The sequence below is a fragment of the Anas platyrhynchos genome, chromosome 1 (assembly GCF_047663525.1).
Source record: "Anas platyrhynchos isolate ZD024472 breed Pekin duck chromosome 1, IASCAAS_PekinDuck_T2T, whole genome shotgun sequence".
Lineage (NCBI taxonomy): Eukaryota > Metazoa > Chordata > Aves > Anseriformes > Anatidae > Anas > Anas platyrhynchos.
The window spans coordinates 74,504,860-74,525,110 of NC_092587.1; the positions used below are offsets into that span (position 1 = coordinate 74,504,860).

Sequence of the window (20,251 nt, forward strand, 5' to 3'; positions counted from 1 at the left end):
CAAAGCTGCTGAGCGGAGCCACCTGCCCGCTGCAGTGCAAAGCAAGAGGGTGCATGGTGGGTGAGCCCTGGGCTGCAGTGTGTTGGAGGGACAGGCAGGCAAGAGCTTCCTTCCTTGTCCTCCTGTGCCCAGCAAGTCATAGAATCATAGAATCATAGAATATCCTGAGTTGGAAGGGACCCTTAAGGATCATCAAGTCCAACTCTTGACACCGCACAGGTCTACCCAAAAGTTCAGACCATGTGACTAAGTGCACAGTCCAATCTCTTCTTAAATTCAGTCAGGCTCGGTGCAGTGACCACTTCCCTGGGGAGCCTGTTCCAGTGTGCAACCACTCTCTCTCGTCCCAGTGCAGTGCCAAGGGTCAAAGCCAGACCTGCACAGTGCTTTTCAAAAACAAACAAAATCAAACCAACCAACGAACCAATTAAACGAACAAAAAAAAACCAACAAACACACAATCCAGACTGAAGCCCAACACAATGCATGGAGAAGACGCTGTGGTTATTGGAAGACCACCAAACTTCAAGGAGAGGATGAGACGCAGAAAATGCTGCCAAATCCCAAGCAGGTCATCTGCTGGAGACCAGGAAAACCTCGACTAAGGCAAGCAGTTTTGTGTAGGAACAAAAGGGCTCTGTTTTGCTAATTAAATACTTACCTTAAACTTGATAAGTGCTCTCTGTTAGCATTGTTTGCCTCAGGGGGAGAAAATGTCTTCCATAATGATGTTTTCCCTGGCATTTCGGCAGGTCTTTCTGCAATGCTGTCATGCCTCATCCCATGTCTGGGTCTGTTTCACCAGGGGCAGGTCCATCCTGGTTGTTTTTGGTGATGTGGGGATTCTGGCTTGCATGGCACTGCCAGCACGTGGCTAGGGCAATGCTTAAGCACCTGCTGGTCTTTAAGACCAAGGTCCTGAACTTGTGCTCAAGAGGCCTGGGCATCATCCCAGCTGCTGCAGGAGGGGCTGAGCAGGGATGCTGTGAGCAGGAAAAATGGGCGGCTCATCTGGAAGTGGCAAACACCAGAAAGCCCGTATGGATCCTAGGAATTCAGCTTGGCAAAAGCTCTTTTCATACCAAAATGGTGCATCTGCTTCAACCTGACAGCAGCAGTAGATCAGTGAAGAGCCAAGCTGATTTTTGAAAATGGGTCTTCCGCATCCACCTAGTTACATAGTCCTAAATGTATTTTACTTCTCAATAGCCTGAATAAAGAGTAATTTGCATTCTAAGTGTAATATTAAACTCAACAAAAATCCTTAAATTATATATCCAACAAAAGGCTTCATCATTCATCACTGGCCTTTCTGCCTTGGGGAGGGGGGAGGGGAGGGGGGGCAGCAGGAACAAAAGCATCATTTGTCCTCATTGTATTATGTGTTAACCCTATCTACATCCCAAAGAAGTTTAAGCAGTACAGTTCAACAGGAGTGCTTTATTGCTTGCAGTACTGGGTATGGAGGATGCTTCTGCTCCTTTTCGCAAATTCAGAAAAGCCCCATGTTCTGCCCCTGGGACAAGGTGTCCAGCGAGCGGTGGGTGGCAAATACTGACCCTGGCAGCTCTGTGACCACCATACAGCTTCACAGCTTTGGACACTTGTTATCAGCTACAACATTGGTGGAGTCAGTTTGGGATTTTCTGTCAATTTTGGTTTTTATGACTTTTTTTTTCAAAGTGGGCTGCTAGTAGGAAAGAGTAAATTTTAGTGAATATCCAAATTAAAAGAAAGCATGATGTAGGGAACCAGATGCAGATTATTAATTCAACTCTTTGGTTTCAGGCCAGGGAAACCTTTTGCAATCTCAAACTCTCACAGCCGGAAAACATCTGTGATTTCCACACATCCCATCTATTTCAGCTCTTCCTGCAGCTCCTCACAGCCAAACATAGATGCATTGGTGTTGCTCATATTTATTCCTGTCCTGAGTGAGTGTACCAGGGTAAAAGCTGAAGCAGATATGCGCTTGGGGCATTTTTGTGGAAGCTAGAAGGCTTCTGGCTGTTAGTCCAACTGGAGGCTCTTATGCTTGCAGTACCAGAGCTCCCTTTGGGTTTAAATTATGCAGCAGACATCCTGCCATCTTTCTGGAGGTAACATGTTGTTCCAGTTCCCCTCTTATCATGTTTTCATTTCTAAGCTGCTTGCTGGACACATTGCTTCTAATTGCAGTTGACTCAACTGGCAAAATTTATCTGGCAAGCACCGATCAATAAATGTGATACCACCCTAAGGGCACTGATTTAATGCTTCTAAAAGGTTTTCTTCTTATCTGCCAACTCTGCTTCTCTCTGCAACTTCATTTCGAGGGGGTGAGCACCTGCTAGCTGAGACATTCAACTCATTTCTTCATTCCTTTCCACAGAAATCTGATCATGAAAGCCTGGCAGCGGGGATGCGCTCCAGTTCCTGTCCCGTTGTGGCCAAGCAGGATGGTGGAAATGGGTGGCATGGTTTGGGCCTGCTGTCTGGAGAGGCGCTGGTGGCTGGTCCCTCAGCTACAGTCCATCCCTTGAGGTGAGGTACCTATAGCAGCAGCGATGTCCATGACCAACACTGCAAGGGCTTAATGACTCCATTGGCCGCCTTCCCTGCCCTCCATGCATTTCTCCCCGCCTTTGGCAAGTTGATAATTTTTGGTGCGTGCTGAGAGGCCAGGGCTGTGACTACTTCCACAAGGACAGACTTGGTGCAAGCCCTCCATGAGGTTGGACCTCTCTGCCAGCAGGGCTAGCACTGGACCAGTGTGCTGGTTCTGAATGAGGCATGAGGGTGAAGCCAACCGTTTTGCTGTGCCTGTCCCCTCCCTTCGAATCCAAGCCACCAAACTGGCTGGCAGAGGAGGCAGGAAACTTAAGTCAAGTCAAAACCAGGCTGAAAGCCCTCAAAAACTGTTGTGTTCATGCAGGTGAGTTGTGGTTCTGAAATGAGCTCACAGGAAGCTATCTGCTCCTGTCCTGCGATGTGCTTTGGGAGGGTTATTTGCATAGTCTCACACTGTTTGCAGTGGATGTGGGGGTGGTAATTTGCCTTCTGCAGACTCTATTGTCTCTCTGAGACATGGCCAGGCTCTCAGTTGCATCCAGGCCTGGGCTGGATCATGACCCCCCTCCAAGCATATGGGCAGCTCTGTCCCTTGTGTGTTGGCACAAGGAGGCAATCACAGGAGAGTGAATATCCATTGTGACTCTGTCTCCTTAAGCTTAAATTCTGCGCAGTGAGGATGGTGAAAAATATCTTGAAATCCATTTTAACATCAATTTAATTTCAGGACTACTGTTATGAAAGAAAGGGTTTAATGTTACCTCTGGGGGAAAAAAAAAAAAAGAAAAAAAAAAGCAGCAGTTTCAAATTACTTGACTGTGGGTAAATTTTGTTTTATTTTATTTTATTTAAGGACAGCATCATAATTTATTTTGTTGAAGTGTTTCTAATGGGTAAGCTTTTGTAATGCATAACTAGTGTGCTGTATCATGGGAGTCATGAAAAACAGGGCTAGGAGGCATCTCTAAAGGATTTGTGTCCAAACTCTGCTCCAGGTAGGATCACCTCTATGTAAACTATTCATGCTTATTGTCTAACACATTTCCTAAAATCTCTGGTGATCTTCCCACACAAGCTGTTCCATAACCTTGCAGTCAAGCTATGAAACTCCCTTGCAACTTGCAAGCATCTCATCCACAGGCTACCCATTTTTTAATAATTTTTTTAATAACTGATTGTTGCAGTTTCATCATTTTTTGTTGATTTGCGTTGCTTTGCAATCATTTCCCATGGCAGTGGGTGGCACGGGAAACTCCCATCCGCCTGGGTTGCAGCCCCCGCCCGACAGGCACGGCGATGCGTTGCGGCTGCCTTATCCCAAAATCGAGGCGAACACGGCGATAGGATTACGGGTGAGAGGAAATAAAATAAATAATAAAAGAAAAAATAATAAAAGAAAAAGATGATAAAATAAAATAGTAAAATAAGATATTAAAATATATATATATATATATATTTAAATCAGGAGGTGGGGCTGAAAAAAAAAGAAAACAAAAAAAGAAAACGCAAATTCAGCGGCTCTGCCCGCCGCTTTCCGGTGGGACCCGAAGGGTCCGCCCCGCTCCGCCCGGAGGCGGCCCCGGGGCGGGGCAGCGGCGGGGGTCCCGTCCCCAGTACTGTCCCCGGTCCCACCCCGGTGCCGGCCCCGTCCCGGCCGCGCTGCCCAGCGGCAGAGAGGTGAGCGGGGTAAAGGGGGGACAGGGCCTGGGAGGGCTGCCCGAGGGGCTCCTTCGGAGGAGGGGAATTGAGGGAAAAGGTGTTTTTTTTTGTTTGTTTGTTTGTTTGTTTGTTTTTTTGTTTTGGTTTGTTTTGGTTTTCCGCGGCAGACTTTTCCGTGAGCAGCTTCCCGTGGGCTGCAGCCGAGCTGCTTTTGGAAATTCGCCTCCATGGGGCTCAGAGCAGGGAAGAGCTGGCCTCGGACCGTAGGGGGGAGCCGCGGAGGGTCCGGCGGGAATGGATGGCTCCCTTCCCGCTGCGGCACGTCCTTCTGGCTGGGTTTTCTGCAGGGGAGCACCCCTTGGTTCCCTGCGTGGCCTCCTGCGCAGGCATCGGGTTCTGAAGGGAGCTAGGGGGGGCGCTGGGAGCCGCACGTAGGGTGCCCGCCTGTACCACAGCCTGAAAAGGCTCTGTGCAACGTGAGAAGGGAGAGGTGAGCGCTGAAGCCCTGGGTCCAGGTGAACGACAGTAGTGTAACAGGAGGATGCGGAGAAAAGGGTGAGCTGGAGCGCAGGGATGCACCGATCCTGCTGCCAGCAGCGATGGGCTGGCTTGGAGGCGAGCGGAAAGGCGGAAGAGCCAGTGTCAGGAGGGAGCGTGGCTGGCCGTCATGTTTCTCGCAGACATGCCTTGAAAAGGGTCAGAGTTTGAGCCGGGGTAAGGGTTGAGGTCTGAGGGAGAAGGATGGACACTCACAGTGGAGCTGTGGAAATGCTCGCTGTGGTAGCAGGGGAAGAAAGCTCCAGTGAAATAGTTGTAAGGAACCGCATACATGTAACTCCTGGAACTGTAGCAATCTAAACCCACAGCACTTGCTGAAAGGTGGTGAGTCCCACAGCCTTGGCTAAAAATGACTTAAATCAGCACGTGTTTCCTAATGCATGAGAAGCTGCTCACCACAGGCTCGTTGCTTCTGCGCCCTGATGCATCCCCCACCAGCTTCTGCTGAGATCTCTGCCTTTGCACTGCTGCTGCTATTTTTGTTACTGTGGAAGCCTGAGGAGCTAATCTTATGGGGCTCAAATTCCCCTTTTTATGGTTCTTGTAGAAATTCCAGCTGTGTCTCAAGGCAGCAGCTCTGTGGGAAGAAGTGATGGCCCTTTTTTCATTCTTGTGCCCCTGCTTTGGCAGCACAAAAGTGATAGTCATCCTTGAGGAACAGCAGGTCTGATGCTGGGTGAACGGTAATCTGCCTGGTTTTAGGTGTGCAGCTCACTGCTGTGAGCCATGTTTGCCTTCTCACAGGATTCCCACTGCTTCTCAAAGCTTCTCAAGGCATTGATCAGTGGCACTGATGAAGCCTTTCATGCTCAGGGTTCTTGCAGGGCCAAGGGATCTCACAGCTGGGGACCGTGAAGCTGTGGACTGTGCAATTTGATGTTGCTACTGAGATGAGTTAGGTGCTACCACTACAATGATGCAGCCTCCTGGTCACCTCTTCCTGCATCTCTCTTTGTGCCACCACCTGTGCCTGTCTCACCCTGCAGTGGAGCAAAACTGGCTGTGGGAGCTAAACGAGTAAGAAGGTGAAATCCTTCAGCGGAATTAGCTTTTTGGTGCTTGAGCTTTCAGGGCTGTTTACAGCAGGGGCAGAGGAGCATTAAGGAAGAGTCTGAGGAGGAAGGGAGTGGGCTTAGCAAAAATTAGCTGTCAGTTTGGTTTTGTTGTGCCATTGACCAGTACTGTGTGTGTCAAGAAGTACTTATGAGTAATCTTACATCCATCTTACATTTTTTTTTAATTTGATAATTGCTATAGAGACAAGTTGCTGCCTGCCTACTGTAACTGCCATATAAAACCATACTGATATGGCTATTCCATACAGAGGTGAGACCACATTCATAGTGTTTAGCATTGAGTAAGTCTTGCCATAAGTACCATTGTGGTTTGGATCAGGTATGTGCTGGCAGGAGAGATTGGGTTCACCCTTCTCATCTTTTCTGGCACCCCCAGTAAATCAGCATAGCTGTACTATCACTTAGCTCCTGAGGGGTTGCTCTTCCCAAGCTCATGAAAGTCTTGTAGTGTGTCTTTTGGCTTTGAGACTATGACACCTTTCTCTGTGCTCATCTAGGCTTGCCTTTTTTCCCCACAGGCACTCCTGCCCAAACAAATGCTTTAATTCCTTTACCTTTTTGGTTGTTCAAATCCATAAATTTTATTTTGTGTGGTGCTTTCACTTGGTGGCAGTTATTTTGTTAGCAACTGTCATGATCCAAAACAGTGAACAGAGCCTTGCTTCAGAGCCAGTATGCATCACGGGGTGTGGTGTGCTGCAGAGTTCAGGAGTCATCATCATGTCACCAGTCAACCCAATGTTCCAGCACAGCTTCAGCCTGTTTAAGGAGGGAAGAGGAACAACACAAACAAAAGAGCATGTGAAGCTCTGTCTTGGGCAACAAACCATCATCCCCCTTTATATCCTTGAGACATGAGAGGGTGTAGGGCACCACCACTTAGGCAACCGATGGATGCTGTTGATTGTGGTCTTTCTGAGACAGCTGATAGATGATGTTTCTTGCTTTCCATTATTTTCCTTTAAACAAGTTTTATTTCTCACATCAATCCCTAATTTCTCAGGAGATGTCATTCCTCCTTTTCCTGTTCTGCTCTCATCAATGACACATTGTCTTCAGGATGTCTCTGTATGAAATGTTCAGCCCCACTGCAAGGATGTCCTTGGTTCCTAGGCTAGGTTCCTAGGCCTGTTCTCAGGCTGGCAGACTTTTCCTTCTGTCTGTGTTTAGCAGTCTGACTGCAGTCAAGCTACCTCTGTAGCTGCTCCCACGACTCCACCCTTTGGCCTATGATCAGTTAAAGCTCAGTAGGAGTGAGACTACACCATACGTGATGCGTCTCTCTTGCCACCTAATGTCTGAGGTGGAAGAGACATCCATTTGGGACCAATGTTGCTGGAGCTTCTGGGATGGTTTGGCAGATAAAGCACACACAAATTGTACCAGTTTAGATAGAAGTGATACACATGGTGGTTTGATACAAGATGCAATACTGAAAAGCATAGATCCCACAATTAAAATGGAAGCTAATAGTAGTCAGGCATGCCATCCCCATATTCTGAAGCCTAGCAGCCAAGACCGTGGACGGGCCTTCAAGCAAGAATTGTCTTTGCACTATTTGGTGAAAAGTATGGATGTGCTGCTGAATAATGTTAACATCATATTCAGTCTTTTTGGCTTTATTTGGCTCTTATGCTTTGTTAGCATAAAAGCAACAGGTTGTATGAATACACAAACTCCTCCAAGTGAAGCTAAAAGATGATCTAAGGCCCAGCAATTTTAGATTGCCAATTGTAAAGCAAACTAATCTTTGCAGATCTGTTAAAGCATACACAGTAGTATTTTGGGTAGTATTGGGTACAGTGGAGATGTTATCAATAGCTCGTTCCAGTTTGGCAACACCCAAGTTTAGAAGCAATGAATATATAGCTTTATGAAATGCAGTTGATCTTGTTGCTAAGGGATTGTGCGTTCTGCACTTATGAAGTACCAGGTAATGGTTGTTTGGAAAACTAAGGGTTAGATTTTAAAATCAAAATGCAAAGTGCAACTACCACCATGGTGGTAGACTCTTATAGGTATCAATGCCACAAAGCCAAAACCATCCAGGTGTTAAAACAGTAGGCCACCAGCCTTGCCTGGAATTATTGCGATGTTTTCAGAACAAGCACTGTGGATCAGGAGAGTAATTAAATTTCATTAAGCATGTTTGGCTCAACCAGATTATCCAAAAGAGATTTCTATTTGTACAGCCAGATGTGTTGTCTGGGCCATATGTATTGTTAGTGCTCAGCCAACCATTTTTCTACTGACCATAGTGTGTAGAACTAGAACCAGTGAAATTATAGCATCTTTGATGATTTGTGTTATTAGCATTCCATGTAAGATTTTATAATTTCAAGACATCAAAAGCAAATTTGTTTGTAACTGCTGATTGATTTTCACAGGCCCATGTAGCTCTCAGGGCAGCATCAAGAGAAGCTTGTGTGCTGTTATGTTTAAAACATGGTGTACTTGGGTGTGGTTGTAATAAAAGGAGCGATTACAGCTGTTTGTTCCCACCCATCCTGAATTTGTGTACCGTGGCATTATGAAGCACCAAGGGGGTGCTTTACTCCTATTTATAATAGGAGTGTACTTTAAGAGGTTGCTGTTGGTAATTCAGAGTATTGGGAAGTAAGTTTAGTAAATTAGGCTGGTACCAAAATATTTCATAGATTTTTTCTGCCAACCACCAGAATTCAACATCTGGTGTTTGAGGGCGGTGTAGTCAACACCAGCAACAATTATAAGAGGGAAGGAAAGTCTCTCACGTTGTTTCATTTCATGTCAAATTGACAGTCCATCATTAAGGGAAGCAGGGTAGAACTTTGTTCCAGGTGAGTCTTTCTAGCTGCTGGTGTTATCTGGCTGCTTGTGTTAAAGTTCAGACAACTTGAAGGGAAAACAAAATCTCTTCATCCCTTTGGATATCAGGTAGTTTAGAAATCTGTTGCTCAGAAATGTGATGATCGCAGTGATCAAACATCTTTCTCAAACTTTCTGTCTTTTGGTTTTCCAGTACAGGAGCCACTGGGTGATCTCACAGGAATCAGCATGCGTTGTGCCTGCTCCTGGCATGGTAGCTCACGCTGCCCATCAGGGCTCTACCAGGAGCTGGCCTCTCTGTCTCTCATGTGTTGGATGTCCTGATGAAGGTGAAAAAAGGCAGCTTTACCCTTCCCTGTCTTTTTAACCTTTCGAGTTGATTCAGCTATAAAACAAACATTAGACAGAACCCAAAACAGAACCTAAAAATAGAGTCTGGGTATTCTGGTATGAATCAGATGGAGGTGGTACATCACAAATGGGTGAGGGCAACATATCAAGGAGTGGCTTGTTACCCTCTTGCCATTGAACATTGTATACTGCTCATTGCCCTGGCCCCACAGCTCCATTCTCAACACACCTCAAATTAAGGGACGTAGCAGGAATGACCCATGGACTAGGTTCATCACATGGGACACTGGTTCAATGCAATAAGGTTATCATAGCCACTAGTAATAATGCTTCCTGCAGTTCATCTGGAGCTCACCAGGTGATCAGAGATTCCTTTGCCCAGTCTTGGTAATGGACCCCTTCTGCCCACTGAATCACAAAGGTCTGTAAGGTTCGGGGACATTCCCTCTGAGGGTGAGGAAAATTTATATATAAATCTTCTGCTGATCCTGCAAACAAAGATACTCCTGCTGCTTTATCATGCCAGAGACAGCACGACCATTTAACTATTGACTCCACAGGTCGTGTTTGATATGCTGCCTGAATTTTTCTCAAATAATCCACATTGAAACCTCAAACTTAAGTAGTATTTCATCTCTGTGGATTGTTCCCCCATGATTCATCAGCAGTGACTTCTTGTTTGCTGAGGAGTCCAATTGTTATGGAATCAGTAATTTTCCCCATCAGATTCATCTGAGCTGTCCCAGATATTTCCATCCCAGTCACTATAACACACAGATACACAGACTTGTAGAATTAAGTATAACCAAATTAAATCTTTCACATATAATTCACCTTTCAGTCTATTTTCCTCTTTTAAACTTTCAGCTTGTTCATTCTCAATTTTCCATACTGCATTTGGATTAGGGTGACCCTAACTTTTCCTTCCCAGTGGCAAATAGTTGAGTTGGAGGTATTATTCATGAAGATTTTGCAGACCTCAGGATGTTGCATCTCCAAGTATGGGCCACACTGTGCAGCATTAAGGCTAAACTCTGATTCTCCACATGCTGGATTTTCCAGAAATATTGCTTTCACTGTATCTGCTGCTGTCATGTCCTGGGGTAGAACACCTTGTGCATTAAGGACATCCCAGGTGGCCCAACTCCAAGTCCATTCAGAGAAATGTTCAGGAGTATCTCAGGGAAGAGGGAGGATTATATCTCTATTTCCCATGCATTTGCCTTATATCGTGTAATATTCAGTTTAATAAGGAGAAGTTGTCTCCAGCAGTGCTTGCATCAGTTTTGAAGAACTATTCTGTTTTCCAGGAAGCTCTGTCTGGCTTCATCCTGACAAAGTATGACAGCCCCAGCTCCCAGTTTGAAGCATCATGACACCTACCTTAACTGGTCTTCCTCTGAATATTTGGGATGCCTTTATGAAGCATCACTAAGAAGTGCTCAAGATCATCTGATATCCTTGGAAAGATGTGCAGAGCTTTATATCTCCATAAGTAGTCTAAAGACTAATACCATTTTTTTAATAAAGAAAAATAAGTTTAAGGAAAAAATAAACTTTCATGGTCTTTTTGGGTAACCCTGGCCTCAGGTGTGCCTGAGCAGCTGGAGCATTTGGGGGTGAGGAGCACGTATCCACCCAATGGTCCTACCTTCCTACACTCCCCCACTTGGCAGACCCGTCATGGAAGATCTGCTCACTGCTGCAGAGGACAGGTCTCAGAAAGGAAAAGTGCAAGTCAGAAATGGCTGCTTCTCCTTCATCCCTGGATTCATTTCACCAGGCAGGGCAGATTTCAATATTAGAAATCTCTGCTCCTGATCCGGTAGTTAAATCCTCAATGAGAAAGCATTTCTGAAGACCGGTCTTGACCATAACTCTCCACAGCACATTATAACAGTTCACAACATATCACTTCCTATGTACTGGGCTTGGTAAATGTGCTAAACTTGAAAGAGTAAAGGGATCAAAACTGAGGGGACGGAGCAGTGTTGTATATAGTCTTTACAAGGTATGGCACACTTTGCTTTGACAACGTGTGTAGTCTGTAAGTCTGTTTTTTTTTCCCAACTTGTTTCTGATAAAAGCTTTGCTAGCTTTGATTTTCTATTGTGCTTGAAAGGAAGGAAATACATTTCCGTAGCTGGTCTGAAATGCAGCAACTGAAAGCTGATTTGTGTAAACTTTCAGCAGGTGCTTTTGGTTATACTTACCAAATGCCTTACCACCAAATGCATTTGATGCTGATTCTAAATTCTCATAACTCTAGTTTCAAGATTAATATACTTAATTTTGGTGTTCCAAAAGTTGCTTAAGAGTTTACCTTGATGGCTTTCCTCTGATTGAGGTTTTGAGGTTTTTTGCATTTTCTTGTGACATGTTTCCAGTGTCTTTTAGAGGAAAAGATACAAGTGCAGCCCCCAAAAAACTTGTCATGGCTTTCTGAGGAAGACTCTATAAGCAGAGAGTCTGTCTGCCTCATGGCTGGGTGGCATTCTCTTGTACCTTGTTCAGCAAACAACATGCTGCTTCAGCTGTGCTTAGCTAGCCATCAGGTCTGAAGCACAAGCAGGTATCCCATAGCACAGGAAGGCTACTTTGTAGGATGGGTGCTGTGATCGACACCAGGCTGCAGCACACTGTCCTGCACGGAAAGTCTGATACTGAAAGTGTTTCACAATAATCAATGAGTTTATTCCTTGTCATGTGCAGTGCAGTAAATGAACTCAACAGCTCTGTCCCCAGCCCCATGGGAAAGTGCAGCGTGGTTTCTGTGAAGGAGGACCTGGCTCTTGATTCTGGCTGCAGTGGGAATTGCTTGCTGGAAAGCCATCTGTGCACTGTCACAGCAAAGCCTTAAAGCTTCTCTTTCTGACAAATCAGGAAACTCCCTTGCTCAGAGTTTATCAATGTTCTCTTTGCTTTTTGTTATAAAGCGCTTCTAAAGTCAAAGCTTGAGTGTATTCTAAGCAAACACAGCTGCATGTTTGCATTGGTGTGGCAGTCGCTTCTGTGCTTGCGGTCACTTGCTTTGTTCCATCAGTCAAAATTAATTACTTGATGGAACTTGAGTGTTGTTTCACCATCAACCACCTCATAGGTTCAGATGTGCCAGACTTCAGCAGACATGATAGGAAGAAACGGAGCTTTTGCTCTAGCCCTGGAGGTGTTTGCACTGCCCTGGAGGAGGAACCCAAGGTTTCTGTGGTGTTTCACTGTTGTTGCTGGAACAGCTGTTGTCATCTGCTGCTACTATTTACTGCCTGAGATTTACTGCCTTCTCTCCTCTTCAGCTGCTGAGTGTCTTTCAAAGAAGACAAACTGGGACAGTGCTATTTCACCAACGCTCACTGGGGAGAGGCGCTGGGAGAGCAATAATGTTCTTTTTACCCTCTCACACTTTTCCCAAGATCTATGCTTCAACTCTCTGGAAGCTAAACCATCAGAAAAGCTTCATTTGGTAAGCTGATTTTTCTGCCCTGGATACCTGAACAAATACACTCCTTTGGTAGAAATTTGTCCTTAGATTGGTGTAGCTGGCAAGTCCTTTGTGTTGAAAGTAGATAAGAGACAATGTGTCACTTATGGCCTCTCACTTTCTTTGTTTAAAGGATTTCCATTGTAGAGGAAACATTTGCGCAGAATTGCTCAGCAGTTCATAATCCAAAATGCAAATTTTTACTCTTGTAGGGAAAAAAGAAAATAAAATGCTAGGAACCTGTCTTTATTTAATTGTTGCAAGGAACACTGTATTGGGCATAAGTGTCAGGGTTTGGGGCACTGGGACTGTAGGTGTGGTCTGTGTAGGAGAAGAAAGCCATGAGCATGAAAACAGCTTATTGCACACCGAAACTGCAACCTGTCAGAGCAGCTAATGGCACCTCTGCTCAAATGCCTTTAAGAAAGGGTTGTAGCCTCTCTAGGGACAGGAGTCGTGGAGAAGAGACAAGACAGGAGTCACAAAACAGCACCATAGGAGGACAAACATGGGAAGACATGTGAGGAGTCACAAAACAGGAGCTGACATGGGGCAGGAGGCCCAAAAAGGCCTGCACAAGGACAAGCAAAAGGACACAGGAGCAAAGGTGTGAGGAGGTGGAGGGGATGGGAGAGGAAACACAAGACGGTGAAGAGCTGTCTCTAGAGCAAAGGAAGGATGTGGAGGAGGCTGTGGAAGAGGATGCTGTTGGATACATGGCTTGAGATGCTGTCTTGGAAGGACATGTTCAGTGCTGGAGAAGGTACCCTCGAGGGAATGTGGCCTGTGGGCAGTCCATGCCAGCACAGGGACATCCCTGAGGAACTGTGACTCGTGGGTAAGCCATAGCAGGACGGGGACATCCCTGAGGGACTGTGGCCCAATGAGAGCCTGTGCCAGGACAGGTACACCCCAAGAGACTGTAGGCTGTGGAAGACCCATGATACAGCAGAGGAGCACTAAGAAGCAAGGAACAGTGAAGCAAAAGAGTAAGATGTAGGGAGCAGAGGAAGGAAACTGCTATGTATTGCCTGAAGGAACTGGGACAGAGTGGGTGTAACCTGCAGGGAAAAGAGGGAAGTTGATACTGGAAGAGGAGTGTGGAAGAGGTGCTGGACTGAAGAGAAGCCTGGGGAAAGGGGAGGAAAGGTGTTTTCCTGAAGTGTTTGTTTAATTGCTTGGCTTTTTTTTTTTTTTTTTAAATTGATAACTGAATCAGTAATTAGAAGTTTCTGTTAATGGGTAATAAATGAAATTCCCCAAGTCAAGACTGTTTTGTCTGTGACAGTATATTTATTATGTTGGGATGCAAATTGGTTTAGCAATGACACGGTCTAAGAGTGCAAACCTCAGGTGGATGTAACCTGGGAGGCATTTCCCCTCTCTGTACATGAAACTGATATATCCTCGCAGTGCTGGGTTGGCACGTTGGCATTTTCCCAATTACAGCTTTCTAGAGAAGGACCAGCCCCAGCTAGCTGCAGGTGTTCACGAGTGGTGAAGGTAAAAGCCACAGAACAAATAAATCTCCCATGCTGACAATGCTCTTCTTCCTTCCAAACCAGACTGGAGCTGCAAAGAGAAATGGGAAAGAACAGGGTGGGGGCAGTTGGCAGGGTTGTGCCATTTCTTGTAACTATGTGGAAAGAAAATGTGTGTTGTCCTCTTGAAGTCTTAAGGAAAGTCAAGGGCATGGAGAAGAAAGGCAGCACACTGTGACATGGCTGGTCCCAAGCCTGCCAGGGCCTGGTGCCACCAGCTCTGAGTGACTTGGTACGTGTTGAAAAATTGCTAGATTTTTTTTTTTGTTCAATTAGACAAAAAAGTGAGAGATGAACCTCAGTGGAGACTTTTTTTTCCAACTGAAGTATGATTAATTCAAAATGGTAAATCCTGTACTGTCATTAAGCTGACCTGTAGCTGTCTGCAGCAGGCATAATGGAGTTCTCTATTACATTCTGCACTTTTTCAGTTTGTGTCATAAAACTTCTGCTTTTACTGATGGATTGTATTGATTGTGTTTCTTTTAAGTCATGCAAAATCTTACCACAAAGGAAGAAACAGGTCAAAATAGAGAAGCACAAAAATGTTTTGCATCTTGCAGACAACTTCACTTTTTTCTTCTTCTTTTAAAGAGAATATTCTTTGTGAAACCTTACTGGTTTTCTATACTAAAAGCGTAGCACTGCTTGGAGTATGGAGGCTTTGAGGAAAGCATGGGTACATTGTTCACAGTTCTCTTTAACTAGACTGTGCATTGCAGGAGTCCAATGCACCTTATTTCAGGCTGCTAAAAACTGTTGGATTTTCTGGTAGATAAATTCAGCTCTGCTCTTGCATCTGCTGCAGCATATCTCTTTATGGTTAAATCCATGCTTTGGACTTCAGAGAACTAAACTTGGTGTCTGGCCAGGACAGTAAATGAGCCTTGTAAAAGGCACAGGTTGCCCAGAGAGGTTGTGGAGTCCTCTCCTTGGAGATCTTCAACATCCAACCCAGACGCAGCCATGGGCAACTTGCTCTAAGTGGCCATGCTTAAGCTGGGGTTTAGACCTGACGACCTCAAGAGGTCGCTTCCAGCCCCAGACATTCTGTGGTTCTGTGCTCCTGCACTACTCAGAGCTTATGCAGATGGGCCACTGATGGCCCCCATGGAGGGCCTGGGAGCAGTGGGCCCAGCATGATATTATTTGGGCTCCCCCTCCTGCCATCATCCCTCTGAGCTCCTTTGTGGGTGTGCAGGTGAGTTTTATTGCACCCTCTAACAACCTGAAAAAGGGCTATGGTTTCTGGTGGGGGCCTGTGGGCATTGCTATGGTATGGAGAAGCCAGGACACTTTTTAAGAAATGTTCCAAAGGTATAATTTAAGCATGCTGGCATGCTTAAATTCAACATGTAATTTAAATTCAGTGTTCAGTGTGTAGTTCTGCCATAGTGCTGTACTATGTCTTGTGGTCTGCTGACCTGCCTGTTAATGTATTTTCTGTTTTCCTCACCACCAGATCACGATGTGTCTTGTGGTAGAACAAGCTCTGATGGGAACAAGAATGCTCAGGATGCCCAACTGCCTGCTAAAACTGACCCGGTTGGTGCTGAGCCACAAGCTGAGGGCCCTCTTCATCCTCACCTTTAAGTTCATGTCCTTTGTCTCCATCCTGTTGTACTGGAGAATCACGGAGGATGCTAAGGTCAGGGACCAAGTCTACAGCTTGCCTACTGAAATCCACTGTGCTCACTCTGTGCCATCTCCCGCCCGTCCCGTTGCTGATGGGCCTCCTCCTCCACCTGGGGATGTGTTTTTTGTGGAGACCTCTGAGCGAATCAACCCAAATGACCTGTTCACATGCTCTGTGGAGTCAGCTGCACGGACACACCCTGGGACAAGGGTTGTGGTGCTCATGAAAGGCTTGGCCAAAAGAAATGCCTCGTTACCCAACCACTGGGGCTTCTCATTGCTGAGCTGCTTCCCCAATGTGGAAATCCGGCCCTTGGATTTGCCAGAGCTTTTCTCTGGGACACCTCTGGCAAAGTGGTACTCGCAGGCTCAGCAGCGCTGGGAGCCTTATTTCTTCCCCATCCTGTCTGATGCCTGCAGAATTGCCATCATGTGGAAATTTGGTGGCATCTACCTGGACACAGACTTCATTGTGCTTAAGAACTTAAAGAACCTCACCAATGTGCTTGGTACCCAGTCCAAGTATGTACTGAACGGGGCCTTTCTATCCTTTAAGCCCAGACACAAGTTCATAGAGCTTTGCATGCAGGACTTTGTGGAGAACTACAACAGCTGGATCTGGGGGCATCAAGGCCCACAGCTCCTAACGCGTGTCTTCAAGAAGTGGTGCTCCATCAGGAGTCTTCGGAGCAGTAAGAGCTGCAAAGGGGTAAGTGCTCTTCCCCGGGAGGCTTTTTATCCCATTCGGTGGCAGGACTGGAAGAAATACTTTGAAGTGGTGAGCTCCTCAGAGCTTCAGGAACTCCTAAAGAACACCTATGCAGTGCATGTATGGAACAAGAAGAGCCAAGGGACAAGGCTAAAGATCACATCACAGGCGTTGCTGGCTCAACTGCATTCTCACTTCTGCCCTGCCACGTATGATATCTTGAAGATGGATTCTGAACGGCAGTGACTCCAAGGATCAGCTAAGAGAAGTTGCCTGGGAGCCCCTATCCCCTGAGCTGTTCTATCACAGATGAACCCTCTTTTGAAACAAGGTGGTGGGAGTTCACGAGAAAAGATATTTGTGGGGTGTAGGTGGAGCCCATGGTTTCAGACCATCTGTGCAGCCTTTTGCCTTGGCTTTAACAACATTTTGGTCCTCTGCAGGACCCTTCTTCTGCTCTGCTTGGTCTGGTGGAGAAATGTCAGAAGGGAAGTGAGTGCTGGTCCACTTGTGGCAGCCCCTTCCTTACTCGGAGGACTAAGATCCCTTGCTATGACTTCAAATTTGGAAGGGACCTTTGTAGAAATGTGTATCTCATCTTCTGTCACTGACTCTCAAAGCACCAAAAGGATGGGAGAACAAAGAACAAGAACTGAAGGAGTTAAGGGTGTGCTAGAGGAAGTGTCCTGAAAAAAAATGTAGAAGAAAACAAAGGAAACAAAGAAAGGGGAAATGGCTAAAGCAACGCCTCGCCTCGCCTCGCCTCGCCTCGCCTCGCCTCGCCTCGCCTCGCCTCCTCCCCTTCCCCAGACTTTGGTGGAAGGGACTTTTTCATCTGTGGTTTGAGCACAGAGCAGAACAGTGGAGCCTCTGTTCAGTGTCAGATCCCAGGACTTGCTTGAAACTTTGGTGTGAATCAGAACAAGAGGATCTGAGGCCAGTTAATCATTTATAAAGAGCTCTTGCACAGCAATGTTTTATTTTATATTAATGGCAAATTAACACCCTGTGATGAGTAGGAGAGCTCTTCCAAATACAGCTTAAATTTCATGTGACACAGGAAGAACTGAACTATCTTATCCACTGGTTTTGTAAGTGTGAGCAAATATCAATAACTGCATCTAGTATCTTTCAGCACTTGGACTGATCCTACAGGAAAGAGGTGATGTTTCTAAATATTCCCAAGACTAAAGAGAGTTTGATAGGAAATCTATACTGTCTAAATGCAAGTCAAGGAACCGAACCATTTATGGTGGACCTCTTCAAGTAGTTTGGAGCCCTCCTGTAATTCACTGTGCAGGAGCAGAAGTCTCTCCTGGGAGGTCTTGAGAAGTACAGTCAAAAGATTTAATCTTTTATTGTGAGTGTTTCACTTAACTGCAATCGAAAAAGTTAATGTATTTCTTTTAAGGTGCTGTTGTGCCTTTGAGGGTTCCCAACATAGAGGATTTTTTTTTTTTTGCACAAATGGTGGCAGAAAACCCAAAAGGATATATTGATTCTCCTACAGCTCTTGATTTTCTTACAGTTCTTTGTCTGAAAATATTAGAGAAAGAGCTGCAAGAAGCAGGAGTAAGGTAGAGTCTACCAGTCTCATTACATCTGTTCACCACCACAGTCTCAGTAGGTTTGCCAAGGCACATGAGTGTAACACTAGAATGGGGTTGACAGAGGTGAACAGAGTATTGGCCACCCTGTCTCCTGCACTATTAAGAAGGTGTTCCAATTACCCTTCTGATGATCACAAGTCAGTCAGATCTCCCATGTCACCTAGCCTCCTAGCAAGAGCTTTTTCAAGTGGTGCTAGCTGCAGGATTGTGACTCAGATGACTGCTAGGTCTGCATTTGTCTGAGGCCTCTTCTGTTTCCCACATCATATATAAGAAAGGTGAGGTTTGCTCAGCTTAGCTCAGGCAAAGAAGTAAAAGACTGTGCATGCGAGGACAACATTTCTCTGTTTGTCTTAGGTTTATTTGTCTTTTCTCTGATGATAAAAATGAGAAAGCCAAATTGCCCATCACTTTTTCACAACAGCTCCCTGGGGAACACGGCTGTGGAAGCTTAGGAGGGTGTGCACCTTTTGTTTATTTGTCTGCTGAGCTATCTGACTGGAAGCTAGTGCTGCTCTACAATGAAAGCTACCTGCCTTCAAGTTGGGCAGAGTGGCAGCTCCATGCACAAGCAGCTGCTCTGGAGTGAAGAAGGTTCTGGAAACACCCCTCCACTGGCTGGCACCCCATGCACGTACATATGTAGGTAATGCCATGTGCTGGGGCTGGCTAGGATGGAGTTAACTTCCCCCACAGCATCCCATACAGCAGTGCAATGCTCTACACATGTAGCTAGAACAGCATTGGTATTACACCAGTGCTTTGCCTATCGCTCAGCTGTGCTCCACAGCACCAAGATTCTCTCCAAACCCCAGAGACAGCAGGCTGTGGGTGGGCAAGGGGTGGGGAGGGGACATCACCAGGGCAGCTGACCAAAACTGACCAAAGGGATATCCCATACTGTGTGGTGTCACACTCAGCAATAAAAGGTGGGGAAGAGGGAGGAGACGGAGCGGGGGGGCTCGTGATGAAGATACCCTGTCCTCCCAACCAATGGCTGCACATATTGAGGCCCTGCTGCCCAAGACGTGGCCAGACATTACTCACTGATGGGATGTAGAGAATAATGGTTTTCTCTATTTGTTTCTGTGTGGCATTTGCTTTTTTTTTTTTTTTCCCTTTAATTAAACTGTCCTTATCTCAACCCGTGAGGTTTTTTTTTTTTTTTTTTTTTTTTTTTTTCACATCCTATTTTTTCCACCTGTACCTTTGAGGAGGGAGAGTGAGAGAGAGTGGTGGAGGGAGAGTGGTTCAGCAAGTCATCAGTGTGAAACCACCATGTACTCTCTTTTGTTCTGCTCAGCTTTATAGGTATATCCTGCAGACATTCAGGGTTTTGAATGTCTGCAGCTCTTCTGGCACTGAAGAAATTGGACTCAATGATCCTTATGGGTCCTTTCCAATGCGGGATATTCTGTGATTCTATGAACATTTTTAAGAACCTTTAAGAATGTCTTCTGCTTGTGGGGAGCAGTAGTTTTTCCTGACTGCACTGAGTGGTATAAGTGGATGCTATTTTCACTTCCTACTCTCTCTGTCACTATTTTTTTTTTTTTTTTATTCTTCCTCCCACTGCCCCACTGTTTTATTTAGATGCAGACAGGGAATTGTCAGCCATGGCCTAGTCTGTGGTCACTGGGGAAAGTTTTGCATAGTTTCTCCTTCTACTGGTTGTTTCTGTTTTGGGCTCTTTGGGCTAAACAATGGAAAACTTAGTGAACTAGAAACCCTTACCAGAGATGGTAAAATGGTGGTTTGTGATCATAAAGGCATAACAGGATGTCTACTGTGGTAATTCTATGAACAGAATACAGATGTGTTTGGGACCTACTGCAATGGATATCAGGCTTGGTGTACCATAGCTTATTCTAAGAAAGTGCCTTTTTGCATACATGTAGTAGTTTTTTCTTGTTTTTCTTTGTTTTCCCTGCTGAGTCAGTGTTCCAAGGTTTGATAATCAGAGAATCAAAGCGAGGTAGACTTTGGCCTCTTTCCCTTTGTCTTGTAAAAGAAAAATAAATATTTTTTTTTACTATTTCTTCTCTTTGTCAAGATGTTCTGTTTTGTTCTGAGAGGTGTTGGTGGCAGGTCTGAGCAATCTGTTAGTTATTATGCTGTGAAGTATTTTAAACTTGTGTCCTGAACTGACTCAATAAAATGAGGAGTGTGAAATGAATATGAGTCAAGATAAGCATGATCCCATGTGGAAGGAAGGCTCTGGGAATCATGGCTGTGATGCTGTCTATGGGGCTTGAGGGGAGGGTACAGAGGAAAGC

At 45.5% G+C, this 20,251-nt stretch overlaps 1 protein-coding gene across 5 annotated transcripts; it reads left to right on the top strand.

Annotated features, from left to right (window-relative positions):
- The first annotated feature begins 1,543 nt into the window (after positions 1-1,543).
- A4GALT (alpha 1,4-galactosyltransferase (P1PK blood group)) lies at positions 1,544-20,013 on the top strand. Of its 5 annotated transcripts, XR_011811038.1 has the most exons (4): positions 1,544-2,099; positions 2,372-3,902; positions 8,845-8,980; positions 10,313-12,289. XR_011811038.1 is itself a non-coding variant. In XM_027450042.3 (3 exons), the coding sequence occupies exon 3, from the start codon at positions 15,490-15,492 to the stop codon at positions 16,609-16,611; it is 1,122 nt and encodes a 373-aa protein (XP_027305843.1). In that variant the 5' UTR covers positions 4,087-4,227; positions 12,296-12,462; positions 15,484-15,489; the 3' UTR covers positions 16,612-20,013. The 5 variants fall into 5 exon arrangements, 2 of the variants coding, with proteins under 2 accessions (XP_027305843.1, XP_027305844.1); XR_011811035.1 differs by lacking the exons at positions 1,544-2,099; positions 2,372-3,902 and adding an exon at positions 4,077-4,227; XM_027450042.3 differs by lacking the exons at positions 1,544-2,099; positions 2,372-3,902; positions 8,845-8,980; positions 10,313-12,289 and adding exons at positions 4,087-4,227; positions 12,296-12,462; positions 15,484-20,013.
- Positions 20,014-20,251: the final 238 nt, after the last annotated feature.